General features: G+C 28.4%; 2 protein-coding genes across 3 annotated transcripts in view; both read left to right on the top strand.

Moving 5' to 3' along the window:
- The window catches only part of LOC100169419 (nucleolar MIF4G domain-containing protein 1), a 2039-nt gene extending 1168 nt beyond the window's left edge, over nt 1-871 (top strand). The window contains exon 4 of the mRNA XM_003244967.4: nt 849-871. Coding sequence (XP_003245015.2) covers nt 849-871 — 23 coding nt within the window. The remainder of the gene's footprint in view (nt 1-848) is intronic.
- A 1242-nt stretch (nt 872-2113) lies between these two features.
- LOC100161887 (androgen-induced gene 1 protein-like) lies at nt 2114-19996 on the top strand. 2 transcript variants are annotated; one of them, XM_008185559.3, is made up of 5 exons: nt 2114-2630; nt 10860-11000; nt 15442-15659; nt 17778-17946; nt 19267-19996. In XM_008185559.3, exons 1-5 carry the CDS (start codon nt 2457-2459, stop codon nt 19285-19287), a joined length of 723 nt encoding a protein of 240 aa, XP_008183781.1. In that variant the 5' UTR covers nt 2114-2456; the 3' UTR covers nt 19288-19996.
- The last annotated feature ends 3658 nt before the right edge of the window (nt 19997-23654 follow it).

Genomic DNA, 23654 nt, shown 5'->3' with positions numbered 1-23654 from the left:
CCCTCCCCTCCCCAAACTTAGCCGTAGCCCCCCAAAAATCTAGGACATACATTTTAATATGCTATATTGCAATAGTCTGCTTGCCTTTAATATATTCAGCCCCCCCCCAACCCAAAAGTTGAAATTGCGCCTATGGTTTGGAGATTATAGATAACATTCGTTAGTTCTTCAACCATGTTTCTCTTTTGGTAAATCTCAGTATTTTAGTTCTGCCGAAGTGCCATCCAAAAATGAAAATGTTCTTAATATTTATGAATATATGTATATAATTTACATTGTAATTATAATTGTACCTACCTATGTATTTTTAATACTTTTCAACTGCCATTGTAATAATATATTGGGAGCCTTGTATTACATTTTAAAGGTTTTTAACTCACGAATAAAATTTTATTGACATTTATAAAAAAAAAAAACTAGAAAAATTGGAAACTGAAAATGTCCGTAAACAGCTCAAAGCAAGTCTAAATATTTTTAAAGTTTTCTGGGGTTACGTATATGGGGTACAGAAAATGCTAATTTTTATTGTAAACATTCAGTGAAAATTTCATGTATCTACGGCCATTTTTTCAGAGTTACTTGGTCACACCAAAAACCAAAATCAATTTTATCAAAAACCGATTTTACTTAAAAATGCCCGTTTTTCCTTAATTGTTCTTTGTTTTTCTTGGTGCTTTTGAAAACTACTGAAAAATGTTTACTTTTGACACCCCCCCCCCCCCCAAAAAAAAAAAATACCAACTAGATTCACTTTCCTATCAAAAAAGATACTGTTGAAGAAAATCTAAACACTTTAATACAGTGGCGTATATACAAATTATTTTCACTATGGGCCAATTTATCAATAGTCAGCATGGCGCGACTAACATAGACATAACTATACATTTATTATGGAGCTGAGTGGTTATAAATACAAATAAAAATTGCGAAATATAATTTTATAATTATTATGTAAAATTCATTTTTAATTCTTTTTTAAAAAAATATTGACAATTTCATATATACATATATATTTTAATGTTATCTTATTGTGAATTTAACACATAAAAGTCATCAAAGCAAGTCCTGACAATCTAACATTTCCTTGTTGATTCCTCAAAACGATTTTAATCATGGTGAAAAACTGCAAACAGTGTATATATACATGAAAATATGAAATGGTTAATCAACCTGCAATTTCACTATGGGCTCTGGCCTAGAGGGGCCTCCCCCCTATATACGCCACTGATAAAGGTTTTATTGTCCTATAAAGTGATGACAGACTAAAAATAAAAACACACATATCATTGTAAAATCAATACATTCATCGCTCCACTCAGAATCTATAAACAAAGTCTGGTACTCTGGTAGAACAATGGACATTTCATATTGTGTCTATTTTTAGCCAAATGCAAATTAGATATTCAAATTTTAATAATCTTATTGATATATAATTATTAATTGATGTATTATAATTAACATGTAGGTAAATGAAAAAAATGTATAATAAATTATTAATTATTAATTATTATTACTAATTATTTTATTTTTAAAGTATTACAATACACACAAATAATACTTAATTAATTGTAATTTTTCAATAATTTTTTCGGCATTTCATTTTTACTACATTTTATAGACAATTATAGTATTAGTGTATAATATAGTATTATAGTAATATTTAATATTTATATGTGAATACATTATAATATAAAATGTATACTCTACTAACACTATTTATAGCTAATAAGTAATAGCATGATGATGATTTATAAATATACTATAATATTATAAAGGTCAATGCACAGTGGACGTAAAGAGCAGATGCTTAAGACCAAAGAGACGATCGGCGGTCGGACGGACGGGATTCGTTGTCGCTGCTCCGGGACGTGCCCTTCCGCTCGCGACGCGCGTGCGCGGCCAATCGCTCGCACACGACCCTTTCGGACAGTGCGGCGCCAGTGACGATTGTGACGGCTGACACACACACTCACGCAAACACGCACACACAAACACACACACTCACACACTCACGTGACACAAACGCAGGCGCGCGCAGCGAAACACACGCTCGCCAACGACTGTTATTTCATATTTGAAGGCGTTTGCGACTCGCGACGGTCATTTGCTGTTTAGTGATCATTCGCCCGTTCGTCTGGTGCGGACGTCTCGTTTCGATCCCGTGCCGTAATAATAGTATTGTAGTCTCTCGATCAGATTTCGATCGTATATCGCTTTTCTGTGTTCATTGATATTACCTACACGTCGCCGTAGCCCACACCGTCATATTTACGTATCTCCGTCAACTCTGCGTGCTGTGTGCGCGAGTCCTTTTCGTTCCGTTCGTTTAACATTATTGTATTATTTTCGACTTCTACGAAATTAATAAATCGTATTACATTAATAATATTATACTACGCTTTACACACGTCTCTTGTATTTTTTCTATATAAGCCCAAAATACCTAAACGGTCGTCATGGGTCTGGCGTCGTATTTAACGGTGGCCAACATCGCCGTGCACGTGCTCGGCACTATCACGTTCGTCTTCTCCGTCTACTATAACTACGTTCACGTCAACATACCCACGCACGTGAATCCCATCGACGATGCATTCGGCGGGAAATTCAAATACCTCACGTTTTTAGACGGAGTGAGTAAATCGAATTTTTAAGTATTAAATATACGAATTTATAACCCTATATTATATCACTCTTCCTGATAATTATAATATTATCTATGCAAATGCTTGTTTATATTCCGCATACATGTTGCATGTAAAATAAGTCGTAAACGCAGTAACATTCAATTTTTAATTTTCGAATTTTTTCATTACCTAGTCTTAAATGCTAATTTATTATACAACAATAAGAGGCACGTAATTTCAGTTTTTCAATTGTCGGTGCCAACATTTTTGTAGGCCATTTTAAAATCATATTACATGCCATATTGTTTACTTGTTTTATGTTCATTCTTTTTTCCATTTGCTATTCTACAAAATAGTACAGAACACAGGTGCGAATGAACACACCTCCCGCTCACCCGTAATAACGCGCTTCTCGCCTGTATAAGATTCGAAATTCTGATATTTATGAACGCTGTTGGTTGTCAGTAATCATATGCGTAAACTGGGGGGGAGCGAGAGGGGGCAATTGCCCTCTCAAAAAATTTAACGGGGGTGGGGCCGCCCCTTGGTATTTTGTAAATTAATAAAAAATTAATACAAAATATTAGATTTGTAAGAATTATTTTTCAAAGAAAACTGAAAAATATAATATTTTTAAAAGATTAACTATAGAAAAAAAAATTAACTGATTAATCAAAATGTATTTATTTATTGCCATCGTAATACCTTGTTATCTTGTTATCATTTTCCAGTTTCCACTGATTAAGTATATTTAGTCTTAAAATATCTTTAACTTTTAAGTATACGGTATATTGGCATAAAATAAAGTTTGCCCCCCCCCCCCCCATACAAACTGCCCAAGTTACGCCCATGTGTCAGTTTATCGCTATACTGTTGTTGGTGAAAACAACAAATATTTATAAAATGTACTGGTAATTTTTACGAAAGTCTAAGGTCACTACCAGATCACCATTTGGAGTTAGCTCTTGGTATTATGAATTTTTATATTAGAGTAGGTACCTTGTATTTTTAGCAATACAACTACTAGGTGTCAAATAAGCATTAAATAAAAAAAAATTATTGTTATGAAAAGTTTCAGAAAGTTAATAAATGTTTGTTGAGAAGGTGAGCCATATTTGTTTTATTAATATATTATATACTCTCGAACATCGCTCGAACACAAGCTGTATATAAGATTTGATTTGGAAGTGAGGAATGAAAGTATATGTATTTAAAACAATATTTTACAAGTTTTAAACACCATAATTTTGAAATTAAATCCAACCGGAAATGTATGATTGCATATTAATTTTTTTCATACATAAGCAAAAATAAAAAAAAGTTAAAATATTGCTTAGGATCTAAATGAAGTTAATAGCCAATAGGTACTATTGTCTATTATGCTAAGTTTCATAAACAATTACTAACACTTAAAAAATTAATAATGAGCTAATGGTCTCTTCAACATGATTTGGAGGCCTATGATTGGTTAATTTAATATTAGTGAATCATTAAATGAAAATGTTTTTAAAAATAGGTATTTTTTGAATTAATGAGTATTTATCTACTATTAAAATGATCACTCTGTATATTATATTATATGTATGGTATTTATAATCAATGAATCCATACTAATGAGTAATGACTAACGACTAATATGACGTAAAAAATAAGTTTTAATTTAGAGATGGTGTCAATTAGATATTGTGAGTTGTGACAACAATAACGATAAATTATTTTTTGTTATTCTGATTTTTACTATTTTGTATGAATGCCGTAGTTATAGAACGGATTGGTTGAGTCTTGAGTGGTGATATAGATAGTAAATAGTACCTAATTATGCTAAATGTTGGTCGTCGGAGTTCTGAATTTTATTTCTAAATGCAATTACATTTTTTACAGACTTATAGCGGTATCCTTCTGTAGTATTTATAGTGTACTAGTACACTTTTAAGAGAATATAATATATTAGAATAGATAATATTAAATAGATTTGATATTGTATACCTACCTATATTAGTTTTAAAATTATGACAATTTCCTGTAGTTTTCATTTAAACAGTAGCGTACCTAAAATACCATAAAGAAATCCGTGATATATATTTTTTCTAAGTAAGTAAGGTGGTTCCAAATTTGAAAAAAATGAAACATTTACGAAAATTACTTGTATGCATAATGCATATGAATACCTACTCTTGATTATTTATTTCTCCATATATTATAATCACAACAAAAACCCTTAAAAAAAATATATATAAGATCTTTAAGTACTATAAAGATGTGATATCATGAATAAATGCCAAGCATATTGAATTTAAGTAAACTTATTTTGTTTCAATAATTTATATTTTCTTGGCGAGGAATTATTTCTTAAAAAAAACAAAGTGTGATGAACAAAATAATTAAATGGCGAAGGACTATTAAAATATAACTTATTATTATTTAAAAAATATTATTAATATTTAAATACTATTCTAAATAATTCCTCGCCAAGTAAATAAATTATTGAAACAAAATAAGTTTACTTGAATTCAATATACTTGGCATTTATTCATGATTATGATATCACATATTTATAGATTATCTTAAAGATCCTATATTTTTTTTACTTAGCCATTTTTACACGTAGCTTACGAAGGGTTTTTGTTGTGATGTCACTAATTTTTATCATCAATATAAAGTATGGCGTAAAGTAGGAACAACAATTGTTTGTTTAAATACTGAGTATTTACACAATAATCTATAAGAACGGTAATATTGCTTACAGTACGGTAATTTTGTCATATTTTCCCCGATGACTAGATAACAAACATTGGCAACGCTGTTGAGACGATGACTACGAGTTCGTGACTACGACGACGATGACGGCTACCGTGATTCTGAATTTAATATAAATTTCCATTAAAAAGTTCAGACTTTTTCATTTATAACTTAATTTCTAAACGTACGATTTTGATGATTTTTACAAAAGCACGTTCTACACAGTATTTCTGATGTTTTGGAGCTTACTAGAAGTTAATTGATGCATTAGAAAATTAGTTATGTTGTATAACAAATTTACCTGTATTTTACACAGTTTAAAAGGGCAACTCCTGCTTCGACATACTGTACACACACCGTCGTGCATTTATTTTTTTTACTTAGCTGGAGCCACGACAGTGGCGCTGGATTTATAATTATATAAATTATAGAGATAGCCAGGGAGGGGTTATCTTGAAGCATATTAATGTAATTGCATTGTACACTTTAAATTATAATAAATGCGTCTTATGCACAAACAATATATACAATTATACTACAACAATTGAAAACTTCATATTAAAATTAAGATATAATTTGAACATAATCTATATATAATATATATAACACAAAAAATGTTTCTACCTAGAAGCCATGTCCTTTATACATTTCTAAGCCATTCATCTGATTGCGATGAAATTTGGTACAGCGGTAGGGAAAGAGGATAGACTAAATTTTGTCGCGAAAGAGGTAAATAACAGGTCCAATCTGGGAAGGTTTTCAAACAAGCCTGTGTATTCTATTACAGAATGTATCGAGTTCAAACCACGGTTTCGGTGTACCAATTTTTTGCATTTGTTGATACTTCAGAGTTAAATTATACACTTACGTACGCACCACGCGGGATCCGTTACCTACCTCAGGTAGATTGCCTACCTTATAAAATATTACTCGCATAATCACAAGCGAATTTCACCAACAACGCCGGTTGGGATGGTTATAAATTAAATATAATATCATTTACACATTAAAAGACATTGCTTACACAGCGTATTGGACCTAAAAGGGGTTGAAGAATCACAAATACTAGTACCTAGTAGCAAACATTACCGTGTCAGCTATAGAGTAGAGAGTATATATATAATTATATATCTGAATTTATACTGGTATTATTAAATTCACGGTAAACATAATATTAAGTTATATAATATATATATACTATAATACTATATTGTATAATTATGTTTATTTTAAACTAAAAAATGAATCAATTACACTCTACACGTGTAGGTTATTGATGGTATGTAATCATGAACCGTAAAGTCTTGTGATTACTTTTATAGGAAATGCCATAAACATTATACCTATCTAAAGTTTCAAGCTTCAACACATAATAGCTAACAGTGAATAATTGTTGATTATAAGTTTATTACTTAGAAGTGTCAATTGTACCACACGTGAGCAAATCAATCAGTAGACTTAGATATTTTTACGGTTTATAATAATCGATTTCAAGGTCCAACGTGTTTTGCGATATGTAAATTGTTCAACATTATACGGTATTCAAACTGACTGCAGTTTATATTATTGTATTTTGCAACAAACCCTTCGTTTATTAGTTTGAAGCCAAGTTTATGTGGGCAAATTATATATATGAATTAGATTAGTTTAATAATATAATAAAGATAGTTTTAGTTGTAGTTGTATCTAAGGTTTTATTGTTTATGGGTTATGCATCCAGAATCCAATCCCAATTAGTAATGGGTTATCGAGATTTAACATAATATATTCGATACCTAATTATGACTTATTAGTATATTGTATACATACAAATGTGCAATGATAGATACTCTTTATAGGAATTCTTGGATAAACTTAATTCAGTTATTCTATTACTACATATATGTCTATATGACCAATGACTTTTGTTCGAATATGATAATAATATGTTGATATAATGTGTATTAACTATTAATATTGTGTTATTATTGTTATTATTATTTTTTTGTTTATTTTGTTAAATTATATGGGAGGTAATAGCAAGTATAACAACACTCGTGTTTTTAAGAATTTGTATAACCTGCAGGGACTTACACCCTGAAAAAACTTAAGATACGCATTTATTTATGCCCTAAATATAAATAAGTCCTTAAAATATGTGCAATCACTTAAATATTTTTCTTGGTGTTATTATTAATTTATGTTGTAAAAAATATACATAAATGATAAATATACGTTGTATAAAACATTCATAAATTAATTAAATCTACATTTATATATTCAGATTTCAGGTATTTTTAAGCTTGCCTGAAAACAAAACGAAAATTCCATTTATTAATTTTCTATTTATTTTTCTATTATTATTTTAATAAATACCTAATAATTATTACCCAAATTAATAGTTACATTGTGTGATTAAAATTGATAAAAACATATCAGTAGTTCATACTTCATTATGGTCCCGCAGACGAGGAAATCACGACCCACACTAATTTCTTTAAATATCCTTTAAAGTTAAAGGTAAACCTACATATTTTTTATCAATTATGAAAAATGAAATTCTAATTTAAAAATGAATGTAAAATATGCATTCAAAATGAGAATATAACAAAATATGCACTAACGCGTAAAAAAGAGTAAAATATACGAGATATGAAAAAAAAAATTACTGGTATTATGAAATAGATTCCTATATCTTTAAGCTATGCTTTGTATGAATATTTAAAACATTAAAACTCTGAAACTCCTATAAGTCCCTCCTAATCTAAGTTATAACATACATGGTGATTTTACTTTTTAAAAATATATTTTTTATTTTCACTCTTTGTATACGTAATAGTTTTATCTCTTATAATTATAACAACAAACAACTGCCATAACGCGAAAACGGGTAAGACAACTATATTATATAGTGAAAGTAAAGATATCTAATACTCATATATTATTTAATTCCGGTTCTCGATTCGCCAAGGATTGATTTCAAACACTAGAACCAGACTTAAAAAGTTTGATGTTTGTTAGATGATTTTTTAAATAAAAAGTAATAAAGTAAAAAAAAAACCATTAGATACTATTTTTATAAATATTCATGGCCCATACAATGAAACAATAGTAAGTAAGTATAACATTAATACATACATTATACACGACCTGCATAGTGCATATACGTGTAACTTTCCGACCAAATTATACATTTTAATAATATAACAATCTAATAACATACCTACCATCCTGTCAGTTGTTACTTGTTACATTATACATATTATGTATGTTTGTATATTATTAGGTTCCTACCTATTACCTATACCTAATAACATAAGTATACAATCATTAAAATTGATTTGTAATTATAAAATCTAATTCTATTTATGAAATATAGGAATATCAAAGTTGAAAATGTAAGCATTTTTATTTTTTAATGCTCTTTTAAATGACCACCACACTCTTATATAATAAGAATAATTTTGTTTAATAACTAATGCAATTATGGGTACATAATATAATAATATTACATACGATTATTGTATTCAGTATTGTTCTTTATTAAGCCAAACTGCTATAGTGCTATATTTTATTAATATGTCTAATATTAGCTGGTACCTATTTTTCATAATATTAACTACCTACTTACCTAGCTATTATTCACCCGTATTATATTATTTCATAATTTATAAATAATAATGAATAAAATGTAATACCTGAGTTAAATTATATTCTATTCATCCTGATTCAATCGTATTTAACAGTTGTTACAACTATCTAGTAGGATACGTCATATTTTATACGTTTTGAATAGGTGAGAATGGCAAATTATTTTATTACGAATTTAAAAACGCCCAAGGACACACTCACGACTCACGACTAACACAATATAATTGTATGTTATTATTAAACACTAACCAAAACTTAGCTAAAATATACTGTTTCAAATTTTGATAACAGACAGTTGTATACAAAATATTATGTAAGTATGTATATTACTATCGTTAATCGATGTTGTTGTTTTTTACGGTGTGTCCGTATTAGAATTATAATCGTAATTTCTATATTCATTGATTAAACTATAATATATTTTTTAATTGATTCCAAATGTACATGGTGTTTTTTAAATTGTTATTGAAACGTGGAATTATATATATCATCTTATTTTGGAATAGGTTTAAAAGAAATTTTTTTTTATTTGGTCAATTTAATCGCAGTGTACCTATTAACACACTCGCGTGCGTTGAAAAAAAATAACGCAGTTAAAGTAATGAAATAATAGAATTACAAAATTACATTCGAAAAAATATATATTATACATATTATACTGTAGAGCCGTATAGGATATATTGTACGTATAATAAACATATTATTATGTATATATAAATTCTTCGTATATATATTGCTGTGTTAAAGTAATTTGTTTCGTTACAGTATAATCGCGGTGTTTTTTTATTCATAGAACAAAATAGTTTGTAAATTGTAGGTAATCTAGTACATATATTTTATCGTATGTATAAATATTGAATATACTGCATACTGCTACAATACTGCATAGCTATACCTGCTAAAATATAAATACATTTTTACAGAAGTCACAATAAAGAATACCAACTTTATAGGTACATAGGTATAATGCATTTTTCATAATCTCCGATAAATTAATTGTAGGTACCAATATGTCGTACTGTTTTGCTTATGATATAATATTGTATAATATTATATTTCAGTCTCACACAGTTAAACCTTGAATTAAGGATACATTTTACTTTATTTTGTTTATATTTGGAGAAATTATAAATAATAATCATAGACCAGAACTTTACTTTAATAGTAGATAACAAACTTATGAAGGATCCTAGTTAAGCTTCCCAATGTAACAAATTGTCAGCCCTCTCCAAAACAAAAACCAGGAGTGGAGCATAATAAATAGCATACTTGCAAACATTTCTTTAAAATCGCTTGACAGTTCTCAGCGGTAGATAAGATAAATTTAATGAGATCGGATGATTATAGAAGATAATCTAGTAAGAAAAAGGCCAATTAGGAGACCCTGTTTGAGATTGGATGATATAATTTAAAAATACGTTGAGGCTCTGAATGAAGGACCAGATTGCCCGAAAACACGAGCAACTGATAGTGCAAATTGGAGGATTGGATGTTCGACGAGATAGTCGCAATGGCCGATAGATAGATCCTAAAAACTAAGAAGAAGAAAACATATATTCAGAAAATGCCTCTTCAAAGTTGTACTATTTGATTTTCAAACTATAAAGGTTTATAGGTGAAATATTATATTATGTTATTTTTTATAATATTTATCAATTTATGTATTATGTTAATGTAGCCATGTAGGTTTATGATGATACCAATAAGCAATATAATTATTAAATTATATTAATTATGATGTACCAATATTATGTGTTAGTTGTTAATTACTCGTTATGAACTTTATATAGTTATAACTTATAAACTGATAAGAATATGTTTAATTTAATTATTTTGTACTAATTTGTATTTATTTTATTTGTACAGTGTTTCCAAGCATTGTTTTTCCTATTTGCATTGATTGTGGACATATTTCCGTTGATTTTCCCTACTAAATCATCGATTTTGGAAACACTATCTCAAGTGAAAAACTTTTTCTTTGCCAGCATCGCTTTTCCACTAAGTATGGTAAGTAAAACTTTTGAATCTAATCATAGTCTTAATATTTTTAGCGTTCAGATTTATAGTTATTAGTTGATAAATAAATATAATAAAAATATGTTGGGACAACAGCCAACGTAGGTACAATGGCCAATGGGTACATACTACATACTACTATACATACCTAGGTAATTGCAATAGGTACATAATGTACATACTTTCAATTTGAATATAAATGTTATTTCTACTAATTAGAACTCATTATATTATTATAACTCGCTTCCCGTTCTTATTTATTATCCCTAAGTCCATCCTACACGCGCAGTGCGCAGCATTCCATTTAGAGCAATGATCTCCAACCTTATTGGACTTGAAACACATTTTAGTAATTACTTATTTTTTGTGACCCACATGTTAAAAAAAGCTTATTGATGATTACTGTGTTTGTGTAAAAACGTACACATTTTCAATTAATTTAGTATTATTATGTTATTATGTTGTATTAGCGTCATCCAATTGAATACAATATATTTTTACCATGTAGTTTTTTTTAGTAGGTAATTAAAAGTTTATTTCGACCCTCTCACGTGACCCAATGTTGGGTCGAGGCTCGATACACACTGGTTGAAGAACACTAATCTACAGGAAAATTAATCATATACTGTTCGACTGTTCAAGAATTTATCTATTTTAATTCCTCCGCTCCCTCGGATACACAACCTCGTCCGTCGTCGGATTGCAATCTTCTACTATAATGATATTTTTTTTCAATTGATTCCCTTTGGTTATGTCTTCAGTCCTCACTATCTTTCTTCATTAACGAGGTTGTCTTCTTAATTTAATTTAATTTCTGTGTTTATTTTTCAAAATAATCGACGTAGGTATTTATATAAAATAAAAATAATGTGGGTTAATTAATTTTTTTAAATATTTTTGATGCGTAATAAAATGATTTTTTAATTACGAACTTCCATTAAATGTTGTCCAATATAAAAAGCTGTACTAAAAAAGCATGTTAAAAGACTAATTAATATCTTGAATGAATATTATTATGTAACAAAATCTTTATACGTAAAAAAATCGTTCAAACGAGCGTGTTCTTATAAAAAATAAGTTGTTTAATTAGTTAAATTATATTTAATTTTAATTAACTTAAAAATTAAAAGAGTCTCGTTATTTCGACTAAGGAAAAAATTATTGTTTTCGATTATTGTAATTATGAAAATTATTATTATTGACCTTAGTAGGTACTTTAAAAACGTTTATAGGTATTATTTTAATACCTATAAGTATCTAGCCCAGAGGTTTTCAAACTTTTATTAAACACGGCACACTGACCTTTTTTTATTTGCACTAAATAATTGGATGAATAAAATTTTTTTGATTTATAATTACATACATAAATATATTTAATTAGAAATGTGTGAATGATGGGCTAATACATTTTTATTAATTATATTTTTATAATAAACGAATAGTTGACATTTTTTTGAAGACCGCTGCACCAAGTTTAAAAACCACTGACCTAGCCTATTATAAACTATATTTCAGTATATCCTACAAAGTTCATTATTGAGGGTTAAGATATAATAAAGTGAAATATATTAGGCTGTTTGACGGTCTCCGCTTAGCATCGTTTTTCATAAGCAATGATTTATCATTGAATTCAAATGTATAACATTACACTATTACAGTGACATACCCAGTGACGATGTACATTCGATACATAGGTATACTATATACATTATACAACATAGAGAGTCCTCCAATTTTATTTTATTTAATATTAATTATTAATACTTGTATTAATAATTATTACGTATATCTATAGTTTTATTATAACTTAAACTTCAAGTCTGAAAGTCTGAAAGTATAAACTTCATAGTTCATAATATAACGTATATCACAACTTTTTTTTCATCCTATATATACAGTTTACAATGACCTAGTTCTACAAACTATAATGCAACAAAACGCGTTTGAATAAATATTTTAATTTATTTTTGTAACTTTAGATACAACAATTAATTAAAATAATAAAAAATAATATATATATTATAGATTGTTAATATTAGTATTTATATTCGATAGTATAGGTATAGTACCTTATAAAATACACATTTAAGCATTGGGTTTAGGTAAATAGATAGTTTAGTATACTCAGTGATATAGGTATAATACTTTTAGATACATATTTAAACAAAATACAATTATTAAAGAGCATGGGTATTAAATAAGAAAAAGTTAATACGTAGCATTTTAATTCACATATAAATAATACAAAAATTGAAATGTAAAAATCCTCGAAATTGAACCATGACATTCAATAACTTTGTAGTAACAATGTTTAAAATATGTTAGTGTATTCATAACTATTTGGGTTATGGTTAACGATTTGTTAATTATGATTTATTAATTATTTTTATATTATGTCCTTCAAAATAATATAAAGAAAAAATAAGAAAATATCGTTTTACCTTGGTTATTAATTTATCATATACATCAGACAAATTTTCAAATAATTGATTCTCTACCAGTTAGTCAAATACTTAAAGTAATATATTATTATACATGTATCATGTATGTATTGTATATTTTATCCATGCTCCGTTTTTATGTTAATATGTCTAGCTGAAATTGTGTCAATGTGTTATAGTACTATTAACGGTAAATAACTAATAATTTTAACTACAGAAACTTAGAACTTTTTACATGTAAACATATATTTATAGATATATATATACATTAAATTTAAACCATGAAAATTTCATTTGGATTTCGGTTAAAATAAACATGTTTAATAATTTTTACTTTGTATGTATATTGGCTATGATTTTTTAGATAAAATATCAATATCTTTACTACCTAAAATATTCGTTTCGGTTAAAATTCAAATAAAGCAGTTACCTACTCGTTAAAATATAGAAAAGTTTTAAGATTATAAATAATCATTTTTGGAAATGTTTTCTTCCTTATTATTGTCATAGTATTTGGCAAATATCCTAAGTATGATATATTGTTGAAACGTACATTTCAAAAATAAATCGAACAGATGCAAAATTGGCTCCACTGAATTTGTCGTAATGTTTGAAACCTAAGTTGAAGCATTGAAAAGTTATTTATATCATGTATACATATGTTTAAAAATAAATCGAGGATAACAGCAGACAAACTTTAGTCACTATTTTTTTTTTGTAATTTTGCCAATTGTCAGTGATGTTTACAAATATTAATAATTTCAAAAAAATATCAAGATACATTAATTTATTGGACTTTATTATGTATTCGATTGTCTAAAGGACTATGAATATTAAATCTTTAGATATTCCAGCGCACTATATGTTATTTTTCATGGAAGTTTTAAAAATATATATACATTTATTAATAATTGTATAAAAGAAAAAGTTCAAACTTGAAACAATTCAAATTTAAAATGACCTTAATATTTATTGCATTGTTAAATATTTATGATTGTATTTTATTAATACTTTCCGAATAATATATGTATAATAGTAAAATATAGAACAATATATTTCAGTAAAATAAAATTATTCCAGATTATAAATTAGGTTTCCGCTGATAAAAACATTTCAGTAATAAAATACTGCGTAATATAATACATCAATGGTATATACACCGTATGGTTGGACGTTGATCTCATTTAATTAAGTTAAATTAAGAAAAAAAACGGAGATGTCACTATACAAGACTTCATGCCGTACAACTTATATTAGTTTCGAGTGTTGTCATTACTCATTAAGTAGCTCATCAGAGTCACTGTAATGGATGTTTTATACTCGAATTCAATGATAGATCATTGCGTACGAGAAACAATTCTCAGAGCCAGTGGCGTATTTAGGATTTTGTTGCCCTAGGTACAAATTTTTTTAAGACCCTTCCCCACTCGATTTTTTTAGTGGCCATTTTTCTCACCTATATAAAAACTTACAACACACGTTATACTAGTAATAGTAATATCATGCAGTATAAAAATCTATTTGGTGGCCCAGAATGTTGAATATCGTAGGTACTCTCAGTAGCAACGAATAACGAAATAATCAAAGCAATTAATTATAAAAATTTTTAATTTTTTTTTCTATTTATAAAATTGTGAACATATTAAAAATTAATATTTCTTGAAAAAGACATCGATAATATGGTCGCATAATGAAATAATATGGCCTTACGGCTTAACTTATTATCCTTAAATAAAGTAATACTTAATAAAGTAGATAGGTATATATTACTGCATAAATGATTTATAAATTATAGCTCAAAACTACATAAACAAAAAAAAAATCCATCTGCCATAAAAATATAGTTTAGTTTAAAATTTAAAGATAAAAACGGGGGCTGTGATTTTTTATTGAATCACACTGGGTACCTATATATGCATAAAATATGTTATAACATGTTATTTATAATAGAACATGTTTAGCCAAATTAAAAATTATTAAAATTATTTCAGTTTGTGTCTACAACCTTTTGGAGCTTATGGTTTATCGACCGTAGTCTGGTGATGCCTAAAGATATAGACTTATATTTTCCAATGTGGCTGAACCACACAATGCATACATTCGTATTCGTATTCACCTGTCTAGAAATGGTCACCGCCTACCGACCATATCCATCCCGTATTTTCGGAATGACCACACATATTTGTCTGCAGTTATCTTATTTAATATGGTAAGTACGATCGTTTCTATTAATATTACTGATATAACATTATGCAAAATACAATTTACATATAATAACTTAAAAAGTTACAAACCAATAATATTATGGATTTTATAATCTATTGTAAGTCTGTAAAAATGTAAATAGTTCAAGATTGGCATTAAATATTCCAAAATAGTGCGATTACTGATTACATGCACATGCTAAATGCCATTATAATATACCAGTTTTTTTTTCAACAGTTATCTGGGTTTTTTCATGGTCATTTTATATTTGTCACCTCATGTTTATTTGATAAACTTAAAAAACAAGAAATATGAACGAATAACAACAAATATAATATTATGTTACTAAGGGGAGACCCGGGCAAAGTGAATTTGTTAAGTTTAGAACCAAAAATAACCTTTAAAAGTGTTTTTAAATTTAATTCAATATCAAAGGATGTTTAGCAACTATATTAAAGAATCTTCAACTTGGAATCCATAGTAATTTAACCATTATTGAGAATTTTTTTTAAAAAAAAAAATTTAATTATTCACCTATATTACATTAAAGCAACTTGTTGATATTGTGAACTATTTCAAAAGATTTTACATTACCTAAAAATGATCAAATAATCACCTTTCTAAATATACATACCTCAAATTTAAACTACGTGGTGTAAGGGTTATTGTATACACTCTCGTTTTTTATGACCCATAAACTTTCCCGGGTTCACTATACCTGAAGGCTATATTATGTAGGGCGTCACTGTTTTCCTCCAATATATTATAGTGGTAAATGGACATTCTCTCCCCCCCCTCGTCTGTTTTCGGTCTAGTAGGACATTTCCCCACAATATATTTTTGATGTGGACATTTTCCCCCTATTTGTTTTAAAGTTAATTATTGACTAATAATATGACATTTTTTTTTTAAAATAAAATATAAAATATATAAAATAGTTTTTATTTTCATAAATATAATAGATTATAAATGTATAGTTTGATCAACTGAACTAATTACTTGAAATAATTAAAATATATATTGTTATACTGGAGGTAAACGGACATGTCAATTGTAGAGGAAAAGTGGAACACCCGTATGTTATATACTTACATAAACTGTCCAGGGTTCACTTCCGTACACCTGAAGGGGTTTTTCCATAACTCTTCTGAGTCTGTAATAACTTAATTTTTACCTACATTGGCTATATTATAATTTGTATTATTAATACTCACTATATATGATATATTATGAACATACAAATTTCTAAAAATTCAGGTACCTAAATAAATTTACTATAGTAAATAATCTGGGCTTAAAGTGGGAAAAAATTCCAGGGGGATTACAACTTTAACTGTTTTCAGTGTTTCATGTATAATTGTATTTAATATAATCTATAATGTATAAACATTAATTGTGTAAGCATACTCATCCCACTTTTAACCCTGAATAATGTTAATCCTAATTTGTTTAAGGGGATGCTTTTTAACCACTGTCAGAGGGGGGGACCGAGTCCCCCAGCTTTGAGTCCTGTACATAATAAAAAAAATATTAATACCTAGGTATAAATAATGATTAATATTATTATTGACAACATAATGTTGACCCCAGTGGCGCCGACTTGTTTTTCATTTGGCGGGGCAAAGTATAAAAATTAGTTACCACCACCACCCACCACCCACGTGATTATAAGGTAAATTCAATTATCACAAAGCAAACACTGGGGTGAACCGCCCCATAAAAAATATGCTTTCGGCGCCACTTGTTGACCCGGAGTTTACTAATTTTATTAATTGGGAAAAATAACCCTACAATCGGGAGAGTTTATCACCCTGTACCTAACCTAACCCGTGTATTATAGTGCATTGCAAAAATCGGGGTGGAGGAGAGAGGAGAATACTATATTATACCTATATTATAACATTTAATATAATATACAACCTACAGTAGTTATAACCATTAGTCTTATTATAGATACGCTCAAGTAATCTAGTATGTAGATTATAGGTATTTAATGGTTAATTACTATTCGTAAAAAACTACGAACTAAGAAAATATAATAGATTACTATTATCACTTAAAGAATGGATTATTTTCGTCTACACCAATAAATTAATAAAGCCTTTCTTGGTACAATTTACAGGATTCACATTGTATATAGCCAGTGCCATATGTGGGTGTATCCGATCCTTACTCAGTTGAGCCTGCCATTGAGATGCTTATTCTTCCTGGGCACGTTTGTGTACACATCTGTCTTATACATGGTTGGCGAATATTTCAACAAGTTTGTCTGGGGCTATCAACCTCAAAAGGTACAAAACCAGTACGATCCTTAGACAAGAAGTTGAAAAGCTCTCTCAATACTATATGATTATTATTATTATTATTATTATTTTATTATTATTGTAACTATTACTATGATTGTTTTTTTGATGACGGATATTTGATAAAAAAATATATCGTTCGATCCTGCAAGACTGTACAACAATGGATCTTCAGACAAAATTATATAAGATAATGTGATTATTATTTTGTATGGACGTGTGTAATATTTCATTTTTATTACTTACTATATTGCTATTGTCGTTTAGTATTAATCTTTTTTTTGTTTATGTGCGTGAGTGTACGCACATTTGTGGGCGCGCGTGTGCGTGTCTGTATAATATATTGGATATAAAATAATATTATTGTATTACATTTAAATACTATGATTTTTCTGTTCATTTTGCCTTTCATTTATGAACATTATATTTATCACGTTCATTATATACATCACATCAAAGGTGGGCAAGTTTTTTGAAAAAATAAAATGGCTATAGTTAGTTAAGTTAAGTTCAAAATTACAATTTTTAAGTTAAAAAATAATTTTAACTCTAAAAAAAAAGTTAATATATCTACGTACGTGGAAAAAAATATTAACTTACTTAACTACTTAGTTAAAAAAAATATAGGAAGTTATTCTTTTTTACTTATCACCTAGGACACACTATTATATTGCAGTCTATCAGCAACTTTGAACTTTAAATTATTTTCAAAAACTATAAGCATTTTGTTAATAATTTAGCCTATAGCTACATTGCTTATTATTACACACTAATGGTTTAGGCAAACGATGTGCATGTACCTGGTGAACTAAATTATTAAATCAAAAAATATTAATTGTGTTACTTTTATTTAAAATCGTTGTCTTCACTATACAACATGATTAAATAAACAATTTTATTTTTGTTTTTTTATTTCATCTACAATTTTGGATTAATATAAACATGATTTTAACTTAACCTGCCTATTATTTTTCAAGTTATCAAAACAATTAACAAACTAAGGGCCAGTTGTACCGTTTACGGTTACACTTCGATTACTCTTAATCAACTGTTAATAGATTTTATAACCGGGCAAATTCGTCCAATTAAACTTTGGTTAACTTTAATCATCGGAGATGGTACAACTGGCCCTAAGTTTAAAAGTTTAGATAAAAATAGTTACAAATTAAAGCCCACCTTTGCATCGCATAACATACGTCAGCAAATTAGTCTTATTAAAATATGTCCCATAGTGCTGCATTATTAGCTTTTACCAAGAATGTTTTTATTCAATATTCTAACATACTTGGATGTTACATATGTTCGCAGGTTCAAGAAAAACGACAATAATACGCGATATAACTATACAAACACGTTGATCAAAAACGCATTTCATAGTATAATTAAGTTATATAACAAAACCATATTCTGATATTCACCATTGTACATATTCTTATCAACGCTTAATTTGCTTATAATTAATGCATGCATTTAATTTAATGTTTTGGTTTGACTAATTTTGTTATGCACTCATATATTTTATATATTTAACAGATTGTATATTATTAACATTGTTACAGTGTCATTTATATAGACTTGTACGATCTATAGTATTGTTACCTTGTACCAGTTATACATAGGTACTCATAATAAATACCTAGTTGTAAGGTTGTGTAATACATTTAGTCATTTTTTATTATTTATTTATATAATATTGGTCGTTGATTCTAAGCAACATAAGCAAATTTAAATTCATAATTCAATTTTTTTTTTATCATTGTCTATAATAATCATAGCTCACAATACGCCTGAAGTTTGTAACCTCGCTCAGCATGATATATCTGTGTTTTAATTGAATTGAGCGTTCCGGTATTGTCAATAAGCCAATGTAAATTTCAATTGATTACAATTTTTATTTCAAAGTTTGTATAACAATAAATAATTATAGGTTTAAGATATATTATATGAGCGGACGTCCGATTTAGCATTGATCAACTACGAATAAAGTGCCTATTATTGTTTCAACGATATTATAATAGACGCGTTTAACGATCATAATCAAAAAAAAAACAATACTCTGTAATTATAGTGATTATTAGTATACTAATATAGTGTTTTTTTTTAAAAGAGGAAAAAAAATTGTTTATTTTTTTTTACTTTGCATATGCGCATATCAATTATACAGGTCTTATATTCTAGGTAGGAAGACAATTATTATTAGTTGAATGAAAGTACCAAGTACCATATTATACAAAAATATTGATATTACCCACATAATAATATATATTATTAAGCATATATATTTATTTAGGTAATGGAAAATGTTTATGGTGAATTTTTTTTCTTCTGTCTGGTAATGTTTACATTAACCGGAAGCGATCAATTAGTTCAATTAAAATCGATATATCTATAGAAAAACGCATTATTTATCAGTGAAACATGTTTATGCTTGCCACTACAAATTAGATGAACACCTTCGATTGACCTACATTACTATGTGTATAAAGCCGAACAGTTATTTAAAACTCATTAATTTAACATATATCGAACGTCAACAATTAAAAGATAGTTTAAATAAATAAACAAACTTGAAACTGAAACTGCAGTAATACCTAAATATACGTATATTTATATTATAAAGTCTATAAGTTTATAGATTACGTTAAAGGATAGTATTAACTAATAAGTAATAATAATAATATAATATTAATCAATATTATATGGCTATAAGGTATCAGAAGTAGGTACCTATTATATCATATTAATCTTAGAATTAATAATTTTTTTATAATGATGTTACGACTTAATAATATTCTGATTAATTACCTATGTCTGATATAAGCACATAATATGTTATATTAGTACCTGTAGTCTGTACTATACAGCACTACCTGTCTAATGGTAGGTACAGTGAAGTATGTATAATTGTTTTTGTATAATTTATGGTAGTTGGCACATTCACCAGATTCAAATGCAACAATTTCTACACTCTGCGGCCTGCATTCAAGGACGGCCTGGGAGAAAAATGTGGGCCGGGAAAATCTATTACCCAGGCCAAATTTGTTTGTCTACTTCATAGTTTTTTTTGTTTTTTTTTTGGGGGGGGGGGGGGCTTATAATTATTTATTTACCTATTTATCCTTTTAGTTTTTATTATATGTTAGAAGAGCGCAAAAAAGACAGTCCATAAATCAGTGTTAACATTTTAATGTGACTGCCCATAATTAATATTTAAAATGCCTAGATACGCGCTTATCTAATTTGTGTATTCTCTTAAAATAAGTTCAATTAACAAATTATTACATGCAATACTGACTACTACGCAGCTTAATTGAAGCTGTTATAACAATTCATAATTTATACAATTAATGGCCACCCGAGCGTTTCTAATACAAAAACATGTCTTATAGGAAAAACTCTCACGTCCTGTAGAATAGTTGGTTTTCGTCCTTTTTTTTTAATTTAAAAGAAGACAACGTTTTGTAGGTAGGATCAGTATGATTTTCAAAATTATAATTATATAGAGAGAAAATATGCATTTGAATAATGCGCAATATTTGTTATTTTTAAAATCCATCTTTCTAACACTATTTAAAGTAAAATGAAAATTCGGGCTTTGAACCGACCAAAAAGTCTTTTAGATAAAAAAAAATGAAGTATGAAAAAATGTAGAGAGGGACTCACGCTCGTGTGCACGAAGTAGTCACATTCTCACTAACGATCAGACGATAAGATCGAAGCATATATGGGTACACAATAATAATAATGCGTTTATGCGTCCCAAAATATACCAATCTTAAATACCTAAACAATTATTATTGTTATTAATAAAAATTAGTAAGTAGTAATAACTTATTGTATTAAGCACGTTTGGTTAAATATACATAATTACCTAGTCCTCACTGGTCACCACAAAATTCTTCGACATGATAAAACTCCAAAACAACCAGGTATTCCTACTATATATATACGTAATTATAATATACTATATATAATATTAGGATATTCCTCTTGTAGTATTGCTTAGAATTAATACTAGTAAGTATATTTTTCAGTATAAAGAAACACTAATTGTTTAAAAAAATAATGTCATGTATCTGTCAGGCCAATAGCAAGTTCCAATAGGTCAGGCCACCGGGAACTTCCCGGTATCCCGGTAGGCCTGGCCGTCCCTGCCTGCATTAGTCAATATTATTTACAATATTGCCATCACATTTTCCGACAGTAAGTAAGTCCTCTCCCCCCCATCAAACACTGCGCCACTGCGATGTTAGTCGTAAAAAGCAGGCGGTGTGTCGGACACAATTTAGTATTTACCTCCATCACGGCGGCACCGCTAAGCCAATATCATTATATCACCACCGCTGCAGCGTGTGTTCACCTTTATACTTATTCAAATATATATTATATAGTATTATAGGTATACTGCATTGCCACTTGTCAGTATAGTAGATTGAACATCGTGAACTGGTAAAAATGAATAAATAGCTACAGTTTAAATACTATGGTAGGACGGTAGGTATATACTAATATATTATACCTAGTACCTACGTATTTACATTTACTTATATTAATTAGTTACATCGTACTGTCGTAGTGTTGTAGTAATACTAAATCGATCGACTTGCAATTATTGTCAACTAAAATTAATATTTATAAGTTCTATATTGGAATTTTCAATAAACTGAGACCTTGGATGTGTTGTGAAAACAAAATATGTTATAACGTGTTGTATAATATAATATATTTTACATCTACTGCGTACAGTTCATACTATATAGGACATAGGTACATTAATCATAAATACCTTGTAGTAATGTATTCTACTTATACCTTTTTTTCTGTTTAAACAATAAGTCGGGTGCAGGAAATCGCTTGCACATTATACAATCACCCGGGTCAATATATTATTAATATAAAGGTTTGTCTGACAACAATATTCTATATAGTTATTATAATAAAATGTATGTTATACCTAAATTTATAAAAAGAGTTCTATATACCTGTGTATATTAATTTTCACCTTCTGTGCACATTACACATCATACCTGGCTATAGCATATTACGCCTGCCGTCGGTGCACGATCCTTTCCACCGTCCTGCACCAGTGCACCATGACAGTATTTGGCACTCCACCTTGACTAGTAGGGCATACCGTCTCACTCAACCATTCGGTAGCAGCGCTTGGTCCGGTCTAAGAATAAGGTCTGGAATGACATCACGGCGCAATTATTCCTTCCCATTAGTATATTAAAGAGCTCCAATGCTTCGAATCTCTCATACGTCGGTCCGTTGTTGGCACAAGAATATCTCTCTGCGCACAATCCCTGTGATATAACAAAGAGATCCCATTCAGTCACGATGAGAGGTATAGTGTTTAAGTACTCAATGACTATATCCAGAGATATCTCTGGGACGCTTAATGCCCATTTTCGCGAAGTTGTTGCATGTGATGTCGCGCGAAACAGTGGCTTAAGTTACGTCACATTATACCTTATATAGGCAATATATATACTGGATGATTCTTTTATCATAGAACACTCATTATTTCAGAAAGTGTACATTTTTTTGAAAATATTTTTTTACATAGTTTCAAGTCGCTTATAAAACAATGTTTTTCTTAAAAAAATATATTTTTAAATATTTTTTATCCTTATAACTTTTTAAGTTTTTTAATTTTTTGAATGATAACATTGGGTCTTAATTTTATATTCCAA

Source organism: Acyrthosiphon pisum, chromosome A2 (genome assembly GCF_005508785.2).
Source record: "Acyrthosiphon pisum isolate AL4f chromosome A2, pea_aphid_22Mar2018_4r6ur, whole genome shotgun sequence".
Taxonomy (NCBI): Eukaryota; Metazoa; Arthropoda; class Insecta; order Hemiptera; family Aphididae; genus Acyrthosiphon; species Acyrthosiphon pisum.
Note: the sequence above shows the minus strand (reverse complement) of the source record. Positions and strands in the feature narration are given on the sequence as shown.